Source organism: Arvicanthis niloticus, chromosome 3, assembly GCF_011762505.2.
Source record: "Arvicanthis niloticus isolate mArvNil1 chromosome 3, mArvNil1.pat.X, whole genome shotgun sequence".
In the NCBI taxonomy this organism is placed as follows: domain Eukaryota; kingdom Metazoa; phylum Chordata; class Mammalia; order Rodentia; family Muridae; genus Arvicanthis; species Arvicanthis niloticus.
In genome coordinates, this window is record NC_047660.1 from 116,520,113 (window position 1) to 116,534,491 (window position 14,379).

General features: G+C 42.5%; 1 protein-coding gene across 1 annotated transcript in view; it reads right to left on the reverse strand.

Annotated features, from left to right (window-relative positions):
* The window catches only part of Unc80 (unc-80 subunit of NALCN channel complex), a 185,177-nt gene that overhangs the window by 18,955 nt on the left and 151,843 nt on the right, over positions 1 to 14,379 (reverse strand). Inside the window, exons 51-58 of the mRNA XM_076932055.1 lie at positions 10,577 to 10,777; positions 8,142 to 8,265; positions 7,076 to 7,201; positions 5,759 to 5,882; positions 4,838 to 5,044; positions 2,498 to 2,682; positions 1,734 to 1,899; positions 234 to 413 (exon numbers count right to left, since the gene is read on the reverse strand). Of these exons, the coding sequence (XP_076788170.1) occupies positions 234 to 413; positions 1,734 to 1,899; positions 2,498 to 2,682; positions 4,838 to 5,044; positions 5,759 to 5,882; positions 7,076 to 7,201; positions 8,142 to 8,265; positions 10,577 to 10,777 (1,313 nt within the window). The remainder of the gene's footprint in view (positions 1 to 233; positions 414 to 1,733; positions 1,900 to 2,497; positions 2,683 to 4,837; positions 5,045 to 5,758; positions 5,883 to 7,075; positions 7,202 to 8,141; positions 8,266 to 10,576; positions 10,778 to 14,379) is intronic.

The window sequence follows — 14,379 nt, forward strand, 5'->3', positions numbered from 1 at the left end:
ATTCCTCTAGCCAGAATGCCCAGGAGATTTAAATGAAATTTCTAAGGAAAGGTCAGATACATACTATTCCCCTGATGTCCACAGATACCAACTTCATTTTGAAGCCTCTTTTAAAAAGAATGCCATGGGGGGCAGTCCCTGAAATGGCAGGAAGGGCAGACATCTTTCCTAGGCCCTTGCTAGCATGGCCAGGCAGGCCACGTTGCTTGCTTAGGTTCTGTGCTATGACCTACTTTCCTCATCCTCCTCGTCGGTCCGACTAAGAGTGTCTTGTGAAGCCTGTTGGGATGGTTCGCTGTCCTGCTCCCAGACTGTGCCCGTGCCTGTGTTGGAGCGAGACATGGTGGCCAGGCTCAGGCGGTAGGCAGAGGTGGATGTTCCTACAGTGCTGATGGATGTCTTTCCTTGGTAGGCTGAAGATTGAGAGACCAAAGGAATTATGGGTTAAAGTCATGAAAAACAAATGTTTGCTTCAAAGTTCTCTTTGACTTTAAAAAAAAAAAAATTACTAGTGTATCCGATACTAAGGAGTATTAAGATAATGTTGCACAAAAAAAATTCAGGCAGGAAACAAAAAGTCAGAATTGGCCACTGGTGCACTCTATGTGAATAGCTTTTTTATGAAGGCCTGAAATCCTTAGCAAAGAAAGGAAAAGGCTTTTGCAGTTTCCTTTCTTTGTGTGTTTATTTTCCATTTGCTTAAGCTAACAGGATACCAGCCGCTTTTGACTTGAATTGCTGATTTCCAAACCTTGGTTGTACTGTGGCATGTGCACTCCGCATGTGAGTATATTGGGACAATAAGGAAATTGGTGTATTGCTATGAACCTAATAGCAAAATCGGGGCACACAGTCAAGCCGTTCTCAGTCTCCTTTTCTGTAGATGAGAGCATTAGAAACTCCCCAGCTTTGTGGCTGATGACCTCACCAGAGTTTGTGGAATATCTGAATGGCAGTGTGTGAATATCACCAATATTGCACCTCTGTGTTTTGAACATATTCAAACAACAGTCAACATCCTAGAAAGCAAATGTCTCATACTTTTACATCTGGGCGACGACTGCCCTCTAATGGTAAACAGTGATTTAATTTCCCATTGTTCAAGGAACTGCAGAGTAAGCAATACAGACCCAAGGCGGGGGTGGGGGTGGGGTGGGGGGACTTTCAAATAGTTTGAAACACTTTCCACCTGTAAACTCCACTTAGGGGAGCCATTCTGATTTGAGAAACGTTAAGGGAGTCTAGAATCCAGAACACTAATCTAGTGTAAAGTCACCCATCAGCTTCACTTTCTCTGGATATAAGCTATTTAACCCTCTGAGTGTCACGTTCCTCCCTTTGAAATTGTGCTTTGAATGACACATATTGCAGACGTTTGTGTGGATTAAAGGCAATAACACCTGTGAACTTATAACAGATGTTTGATAAGTTGAATTCCTCTATCAGAAAGGGAAGGAAAGAATCTAAACACATTTTTCTCTTGTTAAATATTTATGAGCTTAACCACTAAAAAAAATATTTAAAAATATTCAGAAAAAGAATGTAGCTAAATTCCCAAGACAGCCATTTGATATATGGTTTATTGTTAGACTCAACAGCATGATCAAATCTCCTGCTATATTAACATACTTCAGACATACATGACTCCTGCAAAGAGCAGTGAGCTAGGCAGAGGATTCTTTGTAAGCTGTGAATCCCATCTGTCAAGGTCAAAGGACACCATGCATACCTACCTGATCCACTGTGGACTGCCTCTTTCAGAATTTTCAGCTCACTATTGAACTCCGCAATCAGGGAGCTCTTGCATAAAGGCCGGGGGATGAAACGCCGCTCCAGCTGGTCGGCGATGTGTTGTCGGGCAGAAAGCTCTTCATGGTTCTCTGCTGGTTGGGCCAGTAGCTAAAAGGAAGGTATTGCATGCTCAGGGCCCTGTTTCTCCATGTATGATGCCTACTGACTTCATAGATACGGGAAGAACAGAAAGTAATGCATAAGAAGGGGCATTGCCCACGCAATGCCATTGCTTAGTGACTCTACCCTAAGAAATAGGGGCATGAGAAAAATACAAGGGTAGATAAATAATGGAAGGAAAAAAAGAAGCCTTAACTTTCCCATTTCCCCCCATGTTTCTTTACTAGTAGATTTCAAATAATGCTACTGCCATGGGAATACGTTCTCCAGAACATTCCATGGGGTCATTTTTTTTTTTCTCCTTTTTTGAAACGGACAGGGATGATGAATGGGATGGAAATACGTTTGGCAGACTTCACTAGGTGAGAAGGTACTTTGGATGTGAAATGCTCTCTGGAGGCTTGCTTGGGGCTGTTTCCTCACCAAACAGGGTTAACACTCCCTGCTAACTGACCGCAGCAGCATGTACGTGTCCTGTGTATTCCACGCACCCACCCACGCACCCACGCACCTAAGCACCCACCCCCAGCCAGCACTCCTGCCTTAATGGAAAACTGCATGTTCTTGCAGGAGCAGCGCTGCACACCTTGCATTGGATGAAAGGGCGCAAGAGAACGAAGATGGGTATCCGGGTACGCACGATGAAGTCGAGGAAATCCCACAGGGCCAAGCCGCCCACCTTCCGCAGAGCCATCTCCTTCACCTGCAGGCTCAGCCAGTACCACTGGCTTCCCAGCTGCCTCTCGAAGCAGACGAGAATAACCTTGAGAGCTTCATAGCGGGAAGAGAGAGGAGGAGCCTGAGGGCCTGTGCCTCAGAACCCTGCCCACAGCCACTCCTCTATGGCCCATAGGCTTTGTCTCAGCAGCTTAATGAAATTGTCTGTGTATTGCCTACAACCCCAGCTAAAACACAATTGAAAAAAAAAAAAAGGCACACTGGCTTGACCAAGGAAGAAAAATAATAATAATACCTTCATTAAAAAGGTGGGAAGTGGAATGGAATGAGAAATTCTTCTTCAAGTTTTTTATTCCTGGTTTCCCATAATAAGCTCCGTTTTCCCATGCTCTTCTGTGTTCTCTAACATCTCATGTGTTTCTCTCCTGGCCTGAATTTTGTATGAGCCTGACTTCTTAAGCCTTTGTTTATGCCGGACTTTGGGGCAACTGAGCACCCTTCTGGGCAGGTCCTGTGTATTCATTCTCTCTCTCTCTCTCTCTCTTTCTCTCTCTCTCTCTCTCTCTCCTTCCTTCACTCTCTTTCTCTCTTTCTTTCCTTCTTTCTTTCCACAGTTGTCTCTTCTTACAACTTAAACATCCCACTTTTCCACACTCCAAACTCCAAGGACCTGTTTGATGAGGGAGTCTGTGCTTGCCTTATACTCTTCCACTGACATTCACTGTGGTGAGCAGAAAGGGTGCTGGGTGAGATGGACCTCTTTTGTGGTTTCCACTTGTCAGTGCTCCTTATGCTTGGTGCCAGTCCAAGCGTGGTCTTTCCCCCATGCTCTACTTTCAGGGGCAATGAGTTGCTCTCTATTACTCCATGGGAGGGCAACCCTTAAAGGCAGGAGTGGGGCCATGTGTAAGTAGCAATAGAAGTGGGAGAGGAATTGGAAGCTTGTAGGAAGAGAGGACTGTTCTCACATAATTAAAAAATCAAGACAGAAATGTAAAGACACTGTCAGGGAAGAGAAAGAAAGCTGGCTAAGGAAATGCCATCCTGAAAGGTCACCATGTCCTACCTCTCAGGATGTTGACTGTCAACTCTAAGGGCTTTGTTTCCATAGTTGACAGATCAATGAGAATCACAGTATATACAACCTCATAGAAGTTGCTAAATTTCAGAGTGATTCTGAACCACCCATCTCCTGTAACCAGGCAAGACTTCCAGGGGAGGGATTGGGACACTAACCCAGCTACAAAATCTTTGACTTATAATTTGTTCTGCCTACAAGATTTGCTGGGGTAAAGGTGGCACAGAAATTGTGAGAGTGGCCAACCAAGCACTGGCCCAGCTTGAGATTTATGTCATGAGTGGGAGCCTATTCCGACTACCTGGATGGCCAGAAGCCAGAAGCTGGATAGCCCAGACACCTAGGATAGACCCAAAAATGACTGGCAAAACAAAACAAAGGTCAATGTAATGATTCCTAATGATATTCTGCAATACTAAATGATTGGTGTCTAGCCCAACTGTCATCAGAGAGGCTTCATCCAGCAACCGATGGAAACAGATGCAGAGACCCACAGCCAAATATCGGGCAAAGCTCAGGGAATCTTGCTGAAGATGGGGAGGAAGGATTTTAGGAGCCAGAGGGGTCAAGGACACCATAAGAAAACCCATGGTATCAACCAACCTGATCCCATAGGGGCCCACAGAGACTGAACCTCCAACCAGGAGTCTACATGGGATTGATGTAGACCCTTGGCATATAATATTACAGTGTGTAGTTTGATCTTCATGTGGGACTTCCAACAGTGGGAGCAGGAGATGCCTTTGACTCTGTTGCTTGCCTTTGGGACCCTTTCTCCTACTGGGTTGCTTTGTCTAGCCTTAATAGAAGATGAGGTCCCTAGTCTTCCTGAAACTTGACATGCCGTGGCCAGTTGATACCCATTGAGTCTGGTCCTTTTTTGAAGAGAAACAGAGCAGCAGTAGATGGAGGAGAGGAAAATGGGAGGTGTGGGAGAGGGGCTGGAAGGAGAGGAGGAGAAACTGTGGTCTGCAGTTGGGATGTAAAAAAAAATTCAAATTCAAAAAATAATTACAAAAGAAAATACTCTTTGCCTTTTGACATATATTTACTGAAGTAAACCTGCCATGCGAGAGTGTTTCTTGTTCACATGGCTTCTTTACATACCTTCTGAGCCAAGATGCATCGATGGAGAGAAAGAAAAAGAGGAGGCAGGGGAGAAAGACCTACCTAAATATGCTGCCTGGCTGGTGGATTCAGCCAGCCCTTCCTTGCGCAAGTCTTTGCCCGCATCCCCTGGGGTGGAACAGTGGGCTGGGGAGCTCTCCAGCATGAAGTTCTTGCTCCTGGATGTACTGATGATTCGAGGGGGCAGGAGCACGTTAATGACAGTCTGCAGCAGTAGCTGGACCTCGGGCTGCTCCAGCCAAGGGCTGTCTGAAGTGCATTTTGGAAGAGGAAGGGGAAAAAGTAACAATCACAAGGCAGACTTTCCATGTAACACACTGACCAATGCAACTTCTTCCAGCTCCAAACCAGAACACCTAGGAGTGTGGGTATTCCCCCCCCCCCCCATGTACTGTAAGCTTTCTTCCACACACAGCACAGCATTATCGGCACCTGAGGGTCACCAGTCCAAGCACTTGTATTGCTAACCAGATCCTCTGCTTACCAGTTCATTCTCTTTTCTATTGGCAAACACTTAGAGTATACTGCGCTTACATTTGAGATACATTTTTCCTAAAAGAAAGACCCCCTTAAGAAGGAAAAGTAAAGAGAACGTATTCACAGCTGGCAGCTGCAGGATCTCTGGTAACAACAGTGGCTGTATTTAAAGCCCAGACACTGTCAATTCTCAGTGTATAGTACTTGAACTAATGAAATTTTCTTAACAGAAGCAAAACACTGTCCTTCTGCTCTCTACTGTATTAAAACCATTTTAAATAGTATACATTTTTTTTCTAAGAGAAATTCTTGTCCTGGGTCAGCTGAACCAAATAAAACTATTTCCCAAATCAACGCCCACTTAAACCACTTAGATCCAGTTCAGCTGATGACTTTCCTGGGGGAAAAGGAAGAACAGAAACAACACGCTGGTAGTGAGAAAACACAACAACAATGATAGGTTTCCTTTAGTTAAGTTAATCAGACCTTTGCTTCCAGATCCTACTGTGAGCACAAAAGGGATGAGCAGATTTAAAAGCATCCCCTCCCTTCGCTCTTGATTGGTGAATGGGGAGATCACATGGCTTAAAGGAAAATCTTCTTTTAAAGCCTGTGCAGCAATAATAGAAAAAAGAAAAGATTAATTGACCACTGTGCCCATGTGTGCATTTGTTTCTACAGAGTGTTGGCAAAGGTGCCTCCCCGCTGACTGCACCTGTAAACTATGAGGTCACTTGTCATCTTTGTGCCACATGGAGTCTGACCCTCACTGACTCTTTACCATTGGCTTCACGTAATAGAGCTACATTCCTAAAAAGACAGGAACAGCTTCAACAGTAAGTGTAGAAGTTTGATACTAGACTCACCTCATTCCTCCCACTAATTTTTCTCTATGTGTTTACCAAGGAAAATGGAGAAAAATGACAACTTGGCATTTTCTCCACTTGGGGGTTACTTAAAAGTTCTCAGCCCCTTGCCTAGACCTTCTTCAAGCTAGGAAGCAATAAAAGGAAGAAATAAGTGATCTTTGGAAACAGGTTATTAAGGAAAAAGTTAGGATGTCATATTTTCCCTTTTGCACAGTAGCCACCGTTCTTCACATTCTTTGAACACCTACCCATTTTCTGGATGGTAAGAAGCCATGATTGCCAGATCACTATAATTATAATGGTAATTATAGTTACCATTATAAATTACCCATTTATAGCCAGTGTACTTTTTCCATTGATCACAGAGCTTTGAAACTGGGTGACACAGAGAAACAGTCAAGGGAGTTGGGAATTTGTACCTTAGTTGTTAAAGAAGGAGAGTGGTGTGTGTGTGTGTGTGTGTGTACGCGCACATGTGCTTGAAATAATATTCAACCCACAATCATTAAAGAAAATAAAGATATTCAAAGTCTGGTAGGAACATGTGAAAGAATTTCATACTGTAATTCTTTCTGAAAAGAATCTTAAGCCAGACTTTGAATACTATTGGCTCTTTTGATTAACAATTGTGAGCTGATTACCCATACACCATTAGTTTGCACACAGCTTCCACGACCACAGTGGTTTCTGTGGTTGTGCCAGGACTAGATGACTCTGCTATTTTTGAGATCTCAAGAAGAATTACAGAAGCACAACTTAGGGCCATGCTCAGGGCTGAAGCTCCAAACCTATCAATGTTTGGAGGTATTCCCACTTCGGTTTCACAGATTTTGCCCAGCCTTTGCAGAAAGACAGAGAGAGAGAGAGCACCACGATGATGTGGTGCCTCCACCAGCAACTTAATGAGCGTGACAAACAGGTAAGGCAGTCACACCTGTATCTGCAATGCTACAAGCCGGACAACAGCTGTGCTGAAGGGCAGAGGTGGTGAGAGATAAGGGCTGAGATGAAGAAGGGGTAATCCATCAGCAACACTGGAAGGTCCTACCACTCCCATCACCTGAAATACAAACAGAGCACATGACTAGCCTTGACCATTGCAATTTCATGCAGCTGTAGTAAAGGAGTCTCATTCACTAATAATAAGAGTAACAAATCGAAGGTCGGGCATGTCATTCTCAGTCTCTTTCTCGGTGCCCTCTGAGGCATGTAATGTCTGGAGTCAGGTCGGTCTTTATACTGGATTCAGCCAAGGTTTTGTAGAATGTTTATAGCTAACTATGTAGGTAATGAGAGATGGATCATTGGGGGACGGAACACTTACTGGTGGGTTCAAGGCAGTGCCGTCAACAATCCTTGGTGGAGCAAATACTGATAACAATGAGGATGGTCACAGCTCTATGTGCACTAAACTAGGCATTCCAACTACACATTTGTTGCCAAACTAGTTAAAGCAGCTGATCCGACTGGATGATACGCTCTACCGTGGTTGTCACACATTGTACAAAACCTTGTCAGGACCAGACTCTAGATATTACGTAAACAGTGAAGATAATTTTTCTTTGCACAAATCCTAGACTGGCCAACTCATGGTGTTATTTGGCCCTTAAAAAAAGAAAAAGAAAAAGAAAGAAAGAAAAGAAAAGCCTTCTTTTGTGTTTCTCCTCCCCAAACTATCTCAACCCCTAGCCAATTGTGCAGACTCCACCACCCCACTCTCCAACTGGCAGCCCTCAACTCTCAACGCAACTTTGAGGTGATTGTCAAAGTAGTGCATGGGAAGCAGCACCCCAACATCCCGCCTGGGCAGGGATGGGCCCCTGTATCTCCCATGTACCACCTTGAAATGTACCTCAGGATTTTGAATGTCACCTGAGCCGTCAGTGTTCATAGGTAGGTAAGGGGCACAAAGTGGTCGACCTGTAAATCTTCAGTTCAGAGAAATCAATAGCAGAGTTAAACTGTGCAAAGTTTCATAAGATTGCCACTTGGCTACTCACCAGATTGACACAGACATTGATCAGTGACCTAAGGTGAGGCAGGAAGGATATGATTGGCTGCCTCTGAAGTGTCAAACAAACCCCTTCAATCAAACTGCTGGCAGGCTCCCATTCAACCTGTCGCCTGGAATACAATATAGGAGCCATTAGCGGCCTGGCTCCCTTCTGGAGACAGTCTGAAACAAGTGAACGAGACAGTGATCCAGACATCAATTAAGACAGAACGTGTGTCTGAGACAACAGACTGCTTCCCACGGGATGACGTTTACCCATGTTGTTCCAAAAGTACAGAGCACACTGGGAGGGGAAGAAGGTACTGAAAACGCAGCAGAGGCACAGTCCTGCCCCACCGACTAATGAGACAAAATCTATTGAAGAAAAAACAGAGATGATGAATGGGTCATATTTTAACGTCCCTGACGTCATTTTTGAGAGGGTTCCTATACTATCGTCTCAGGAGATGTGAGAAATCTAACAGAATAAATCTGCTCCCAACTGCAGTTCCAAGATCTACCTATCAGACTATTCTTGGTACAGTCAACTTTTGTACCACTCAATCAGTGGGATTTGTATGGCGTAAGTCCTGTCAGAAGATGAAATTTGAGGAAAATGTCTCGTTGCCTCCCAGGAAAGGATCTCAGATTATTTTCTATGGTAGTACAGATGGTAGAGCACACAGCCAACCAGATTACCACAGGATTTTTCAGTCTTAAAAATGAATCTATCCTGTGACCATCTCAGTTTCCAGGACTCCAAATTAAGCAGGCTGGGTTCTGCTGATTTGAAAATTATTTTTAAGCCTGCACTTGCTATGAAACTGCAGCCTGTACAATGAAAGAGTGGAGATGTATCCCACATGAGGAGACACTGACATCCTGGATGCCAGAAGCACCAAGGGAACCCACAGGTCAGCTTCAGTCAATGCTTTGTGTGTTGAAATGACGTCACATAAAGAGGTTAAAGACAAAGCTATACATTACATCCTGACTCCTAGGAAAAGTTTCCATAGCTGACTGAAAGTGAACATGAACCAAAAAGTTACGTTAGGGACATATGTCATTTATAACTGGCTCAACTATGTAACAGATGAGCCATTTTGTGAAGACTTTTTAACATCTTTAGATGTCAAAGTACTTAAGAGAAAGAATTTATTTTGACACACACTCATAAGACATTTAGAAATTTTTGATCAGCTGTTGACCAGTAGACGCAAATGTTCTAAAGGGACTATTAAAAAAAAATGTGCTTAAGAACAGGCATCTCGGGCTGATGAGATGGCTCAGCGGTTAAGAGCACTGAGTGCTCTTCCAGAGGTCCTGAGTTCAATTCCCAGCAATCACATGGTGGCTCACAACCATTTGTAATGAAATCTGATGCCCTCTTCTGGTGTGTCTGAAGACAGCTACAGTGTACTCATATAAATAAGATAAATAAATAAATCTAAAAAAAAATCCAAAACAAAACAAAAAACACCCAGGCATCTCTATGCCACTGAAACAAGTGACCTTGAAATAGTGTCTCGACATCCATCACCGTGGTACAAAATGATGTAAGAACCAGCTCTTAGGCAGTAGCCTGATATTGTTCAATTCTGGTTTTTGTTTTGTTTTGTTTTGTTTGTGACTCATGGTGGCGTAAATGTTCAGAGTGCTAGCTAATGTCTGTAAAAACTGAACCTTAATTCCCACAGTCTGCAAAAAAGTTGCATTGATTTTGAGTTTAGTTTTAAAAGGTGGCTGAAGCTCGCTCATTCATCCAAATTTGAGATTTCCACTGAGTGGGGCTGTGAATTGTAGCATCTCCTCACTATGACTGTAGCTTCCAAACTTGGTTCATATCACCAGGTAGGCTGGTGAAGAGGCATCAGCACAATTGAAGGGGATGGATGGATATTTCTTAGGCCTCCAGAAAATCTCCAGGCTGTAATTCTGTTCATTTAGAACTCCACTGAATAAGGTGAATGTTTGGGTTTGTTATCAGACCTTTTAAAGTTTTAAAGTTTGGCTGATAACTATAATAACCTGATTTTTTTCTAAATTTCCATGAACCCAAATTTGATAACTATAGTAAATGTAGTACTTTTAGCATCAAATTAGTGTTTCCCTTTTCTGTTGTGCTGGCGATTTGGAAGGCATTCCCTGTCTTACTTCAAAAGGGGTTAAGGTTGTGAGTTCTAATTGAGTTTCTTCACTGCATCAGATGAAGAATTTTCTGAGAAAGACACTTCCTCAAGATGAACACATACATCCCAAAAGAAATGTGATTTCTGCAAAACAAATATGGTTCTTGGGGAATGTATATTCTCAATTATCTATGAACAAATATTACTTGAAAACTTTTGACTCATTGAATTAACCACAGATTGACCTACTGTGTTCAAAATAGCAAATTTCTAACCCTGTGTTCTGTAATATCCGGGCTGGAAGCCTTCTCACCTTAAGGTGGGCATCTTATGGATTTTGTTGAACATTCTATCCAGTCTCTTTAGAATGAGGATAAGAGCTGGCCTCACAGCCTCCGCTGACCAATCTGTAATGGGGAGCATCTCCATGATGTAACGTCGAAGGCCTCGGCTCTCCATTGTTTGGGTGTCATATGGAGCCAGCTTCAGAAGGGAGTGTGCAATTTCTGCCAGCCTAAAATCATTTTAGAAATAATCAAAAAATATACCACAGTGGGGCTATCCCTATACAGTGTCATGCTGATCACCTCATGCTAATCAACATATCAACTTCTAACTAAAAATAATTCTCCCCAGCATCCTCTAATCCCTCTGCTCTTCTCACATATATTAATACAATCATATGTCCACATGCATAGTTATGGAGAATCATGGGATATTTCAGAGTGTAAACATGAAAGTAACTTAGAAAGATTAAGGACAGGTCAAATGTATCTAGAGAATGCCACCTGTTTTTGTGTGTGACAGGCTTTATGCTACCCAGATTAGCCTTGAACTTGCTATGTAGCAGAAAATGATCTTGAATTTCATATTCTTTTGCCTCATCTGCCCAAGTGCTGGAATTACAGATGTCTGCTATCATGCTGGTTATTCATGATGCTGGGGATAAAACCCAGGATTTTGTGTATGCTAAATAGGAACCCTGCCAATTTCCTACATCCTCAATTGTCAGAGAAGGTAATTCTACACCACACACACACACACACACACATACACACACTCGCCACACAAGTGCACTAATGTGAGGAGATCTATTAATTAGAAGTGGTACAATGGGAATATTATACTTTTCCTTTTCTCATATATTAACTATAGTATTTCAATAAAGAGAAAAATTGATAGCCCAGGGGAAGTAAAATAAATGCCTAAAGGGATCTACAGGATGACCTCTAGGCACTCCATGTTAGGACTAACAGCTAAGCCATTGCCTACCTCTCTGATGCTTAGATGCCCTAACATGTAATCCGTTTGACAAGCTTCCCACATGGAAGAACTCATAACCATCAAAGGAGTTCATTACACCTTCAGAGGTCTGCACTGTTAGAAGCTGCTGTCGTGTTAGGTCTCTCAATCCTTTCTAATATCTTTCCGTTAGGCTTAATTATGACTGCACAAGTTCAATTCATTGTCTTCATGGCAATCCTCCCAGGCCAAGAAATAGTTACCATCCTTTCATACCCACCGGCTTCATTCCTAATTGGGCCATTGTCCTGAAAACTGTGTGTGAGCGTGGGTGGCAAAAAGAAATGACTCAAATAGTCAGCACATTGCATTATTTCTGTCTTTCTATAAGCATGCCATACAAAGATGATTCTTTCTTAGATGGCTTGTATCCATATAAGGGCAGTTTTATTTCACACGGACTCTTCTAGATACTGCCACCTTATCCCTGTACATTCTCAGACATTCCACTGTAACAATAACCAATTTGGGCCCTTGTAAGCCATGTTTTATTGAAGAAAGCGAATTAATATGACTGAATGCAATTCCTTGTGTGGTTGAATAAGTGCCAGAATTTAGTTCTCTAAAAAGATGTGTTTTAAAGATAGCTTTGGGACATGTTTGAAAAATGATCTATTTACTGTAAGCTTGAGAACAATACTTAGAGTCAGAAATGAGAAAAAAACTTTAGAGATTAATGTAAAATTCTTTAACCTTTGGTCATGAAAAATGGATTAGTGATGAGCCTACAAGAAAGTTTCCCTTCCATACAGTTTTTTTCAACCCCACCTCCATGATAGCATATATTTGCACACTAATTCTTGTTTTAAGAAGAAAATCATTACTCTGGATCTTTTCCCATGGGAACTCAAGAGTTCTTATTGAGAAGGATGGGGAAGACAAATAGTGTGGGACAAAAAGTAGAGCAGGGGCAAGAAGGTGAGGATGACTGAGGTGGGAGGGAAAGAGAGGAAGGAAAGGGCGTCATGGATGCTACTGCTTTGGGAACTCAAGAGTGGGTAATAAGGCAGGAAATTCCTTTTGGCCAGAGAGTCTATCTAATCACGAATATTTTCACCAAGAGTCTTGAAATGAATCAGATATTGTGCAAATGCAGAGTAAAGGTTCCCTCAACACTGTTTCTCATCTCTTTAGTCTGATCCAAACTATTTGAGCAAACATCTTCTATGGAATTTGGAAAATATAAACCCCATTTTTCCCTTTTACAATTAAAATTTTTCTGGTTGGGTAATATCCATTCTTAAACTTTTAAATATGACTCACACTCCAAAATTTATGATTAGTTTGACTTACACACACACACACACACACACACACACACACACACACACCAAAATTATAAGAAACATTGATATATGTAGGTACTGTGTCAATGTATTTGGGTCTGCCCCCTTCACAGTGTAACACAGAACATGTGTATTTAATCAAAGAAGTGTATACTTGTGTTTCATCAAAAGCTTGTTGTTCAATAGTACATTAATAGGGTACATTTGGTTTAAATAATCTCTGAGTAATCCAGTCCATAAAGTAGCTGTCCTCTCACACTATCCTGGATCTGGAAAGCTTGCTTATGACAAATCGCATGACATTATGTCAACTATCTACATGGCCAGGCAGAGCTGGCCCCTTATTTATTAGAAGGCAGTTGTGGAGGACACTGTTCTTTGAATCAGTCTCTTTCTTTTTCAACAAATAGCAACTAGGAGACTTTGCTTGTCCTTTGTTCTATTTATTTGCTTGTTTGTTTGTAGTGAGATTAGGGTCTCCTTGTGCAGCCAAGATTACCCCAGAACTGAGAAGACTAAACTGGTCTTGAACTTTAGATCCTTCTGTTTCTTAGCTCACTGATTACTGGGGTTAACACCATGGACAGCATTATTTTTAATTACTTTTATTAAGTATTATCTCACCAAGCAATTACATTTTTATTTTATTGAGATTATGGTTTTAGGTTTTTTGTTTGTTTTTGTTGGCTATTTTATTTATTTACAATTCAGATGTTATCCCCTTTCCCCATACCCCCTAGAAGCCCCCTATCTCATCTCCCCTCCTCCTACTTCTATGATGGTGTGCCCCCCCCTCCTATTCCCCCACACTGGGGCATCCAGCCTTCACTGGACCAAGGACCTCCTCTCCCACCTATGCCCAACAAGGCCATCCTCCCTAACACATACACCTGGAGCCATGGGTCCTTCCTGTGTGCTCCCAGGCTGGGGATTTAGACTCTGGGAGCTCTGGTTGGTTGGTATTGTTGCTTTTCCCATGAGGCCACCAAAACTTTCAGCTCCTTCAGTCTTCTCTCTAACTCCTCCACTGGGAACGCCTCAATCAGTTCAATGGGCATCTGTGAGCATCCACCTCTGTGTGTGTCTGGCTCTGGCAGAGCCTCTAAGGAGACAGCTATATAGGCTCTTGTCAGCATGTACTTCCTGGCATCTACAACAGTGTCTGCCTTTGGTGACTGCACATGGGATGAATACCCAGGTGGGGCAGTCTCTGGACAGCCCCTCCTTCAGTTTCTGTTCCACACTTTGTCTCCATATTTGTTCCCTTGAGTATTTTGTTACTCCTTCTAAGAGGAACCAAAGCACCCATACTTTGGTCTTCTTTCTTCATGAGTTTCATGTGGTCTGTGAGTTGTATCTTGGGTACTGAAAGCTTTTGGGCTAATATCCAGTTATCAATAAGTGCATACCATGTGTGTTCTTTTGTGACTGGGTTACTTCATTGATATTTTCTAGTTCCATCCATTTGCCTAAGCATTTCAGGAATTCATTGTTTTTAATAGCTGAGTAATACTCCATTGTGTAAATG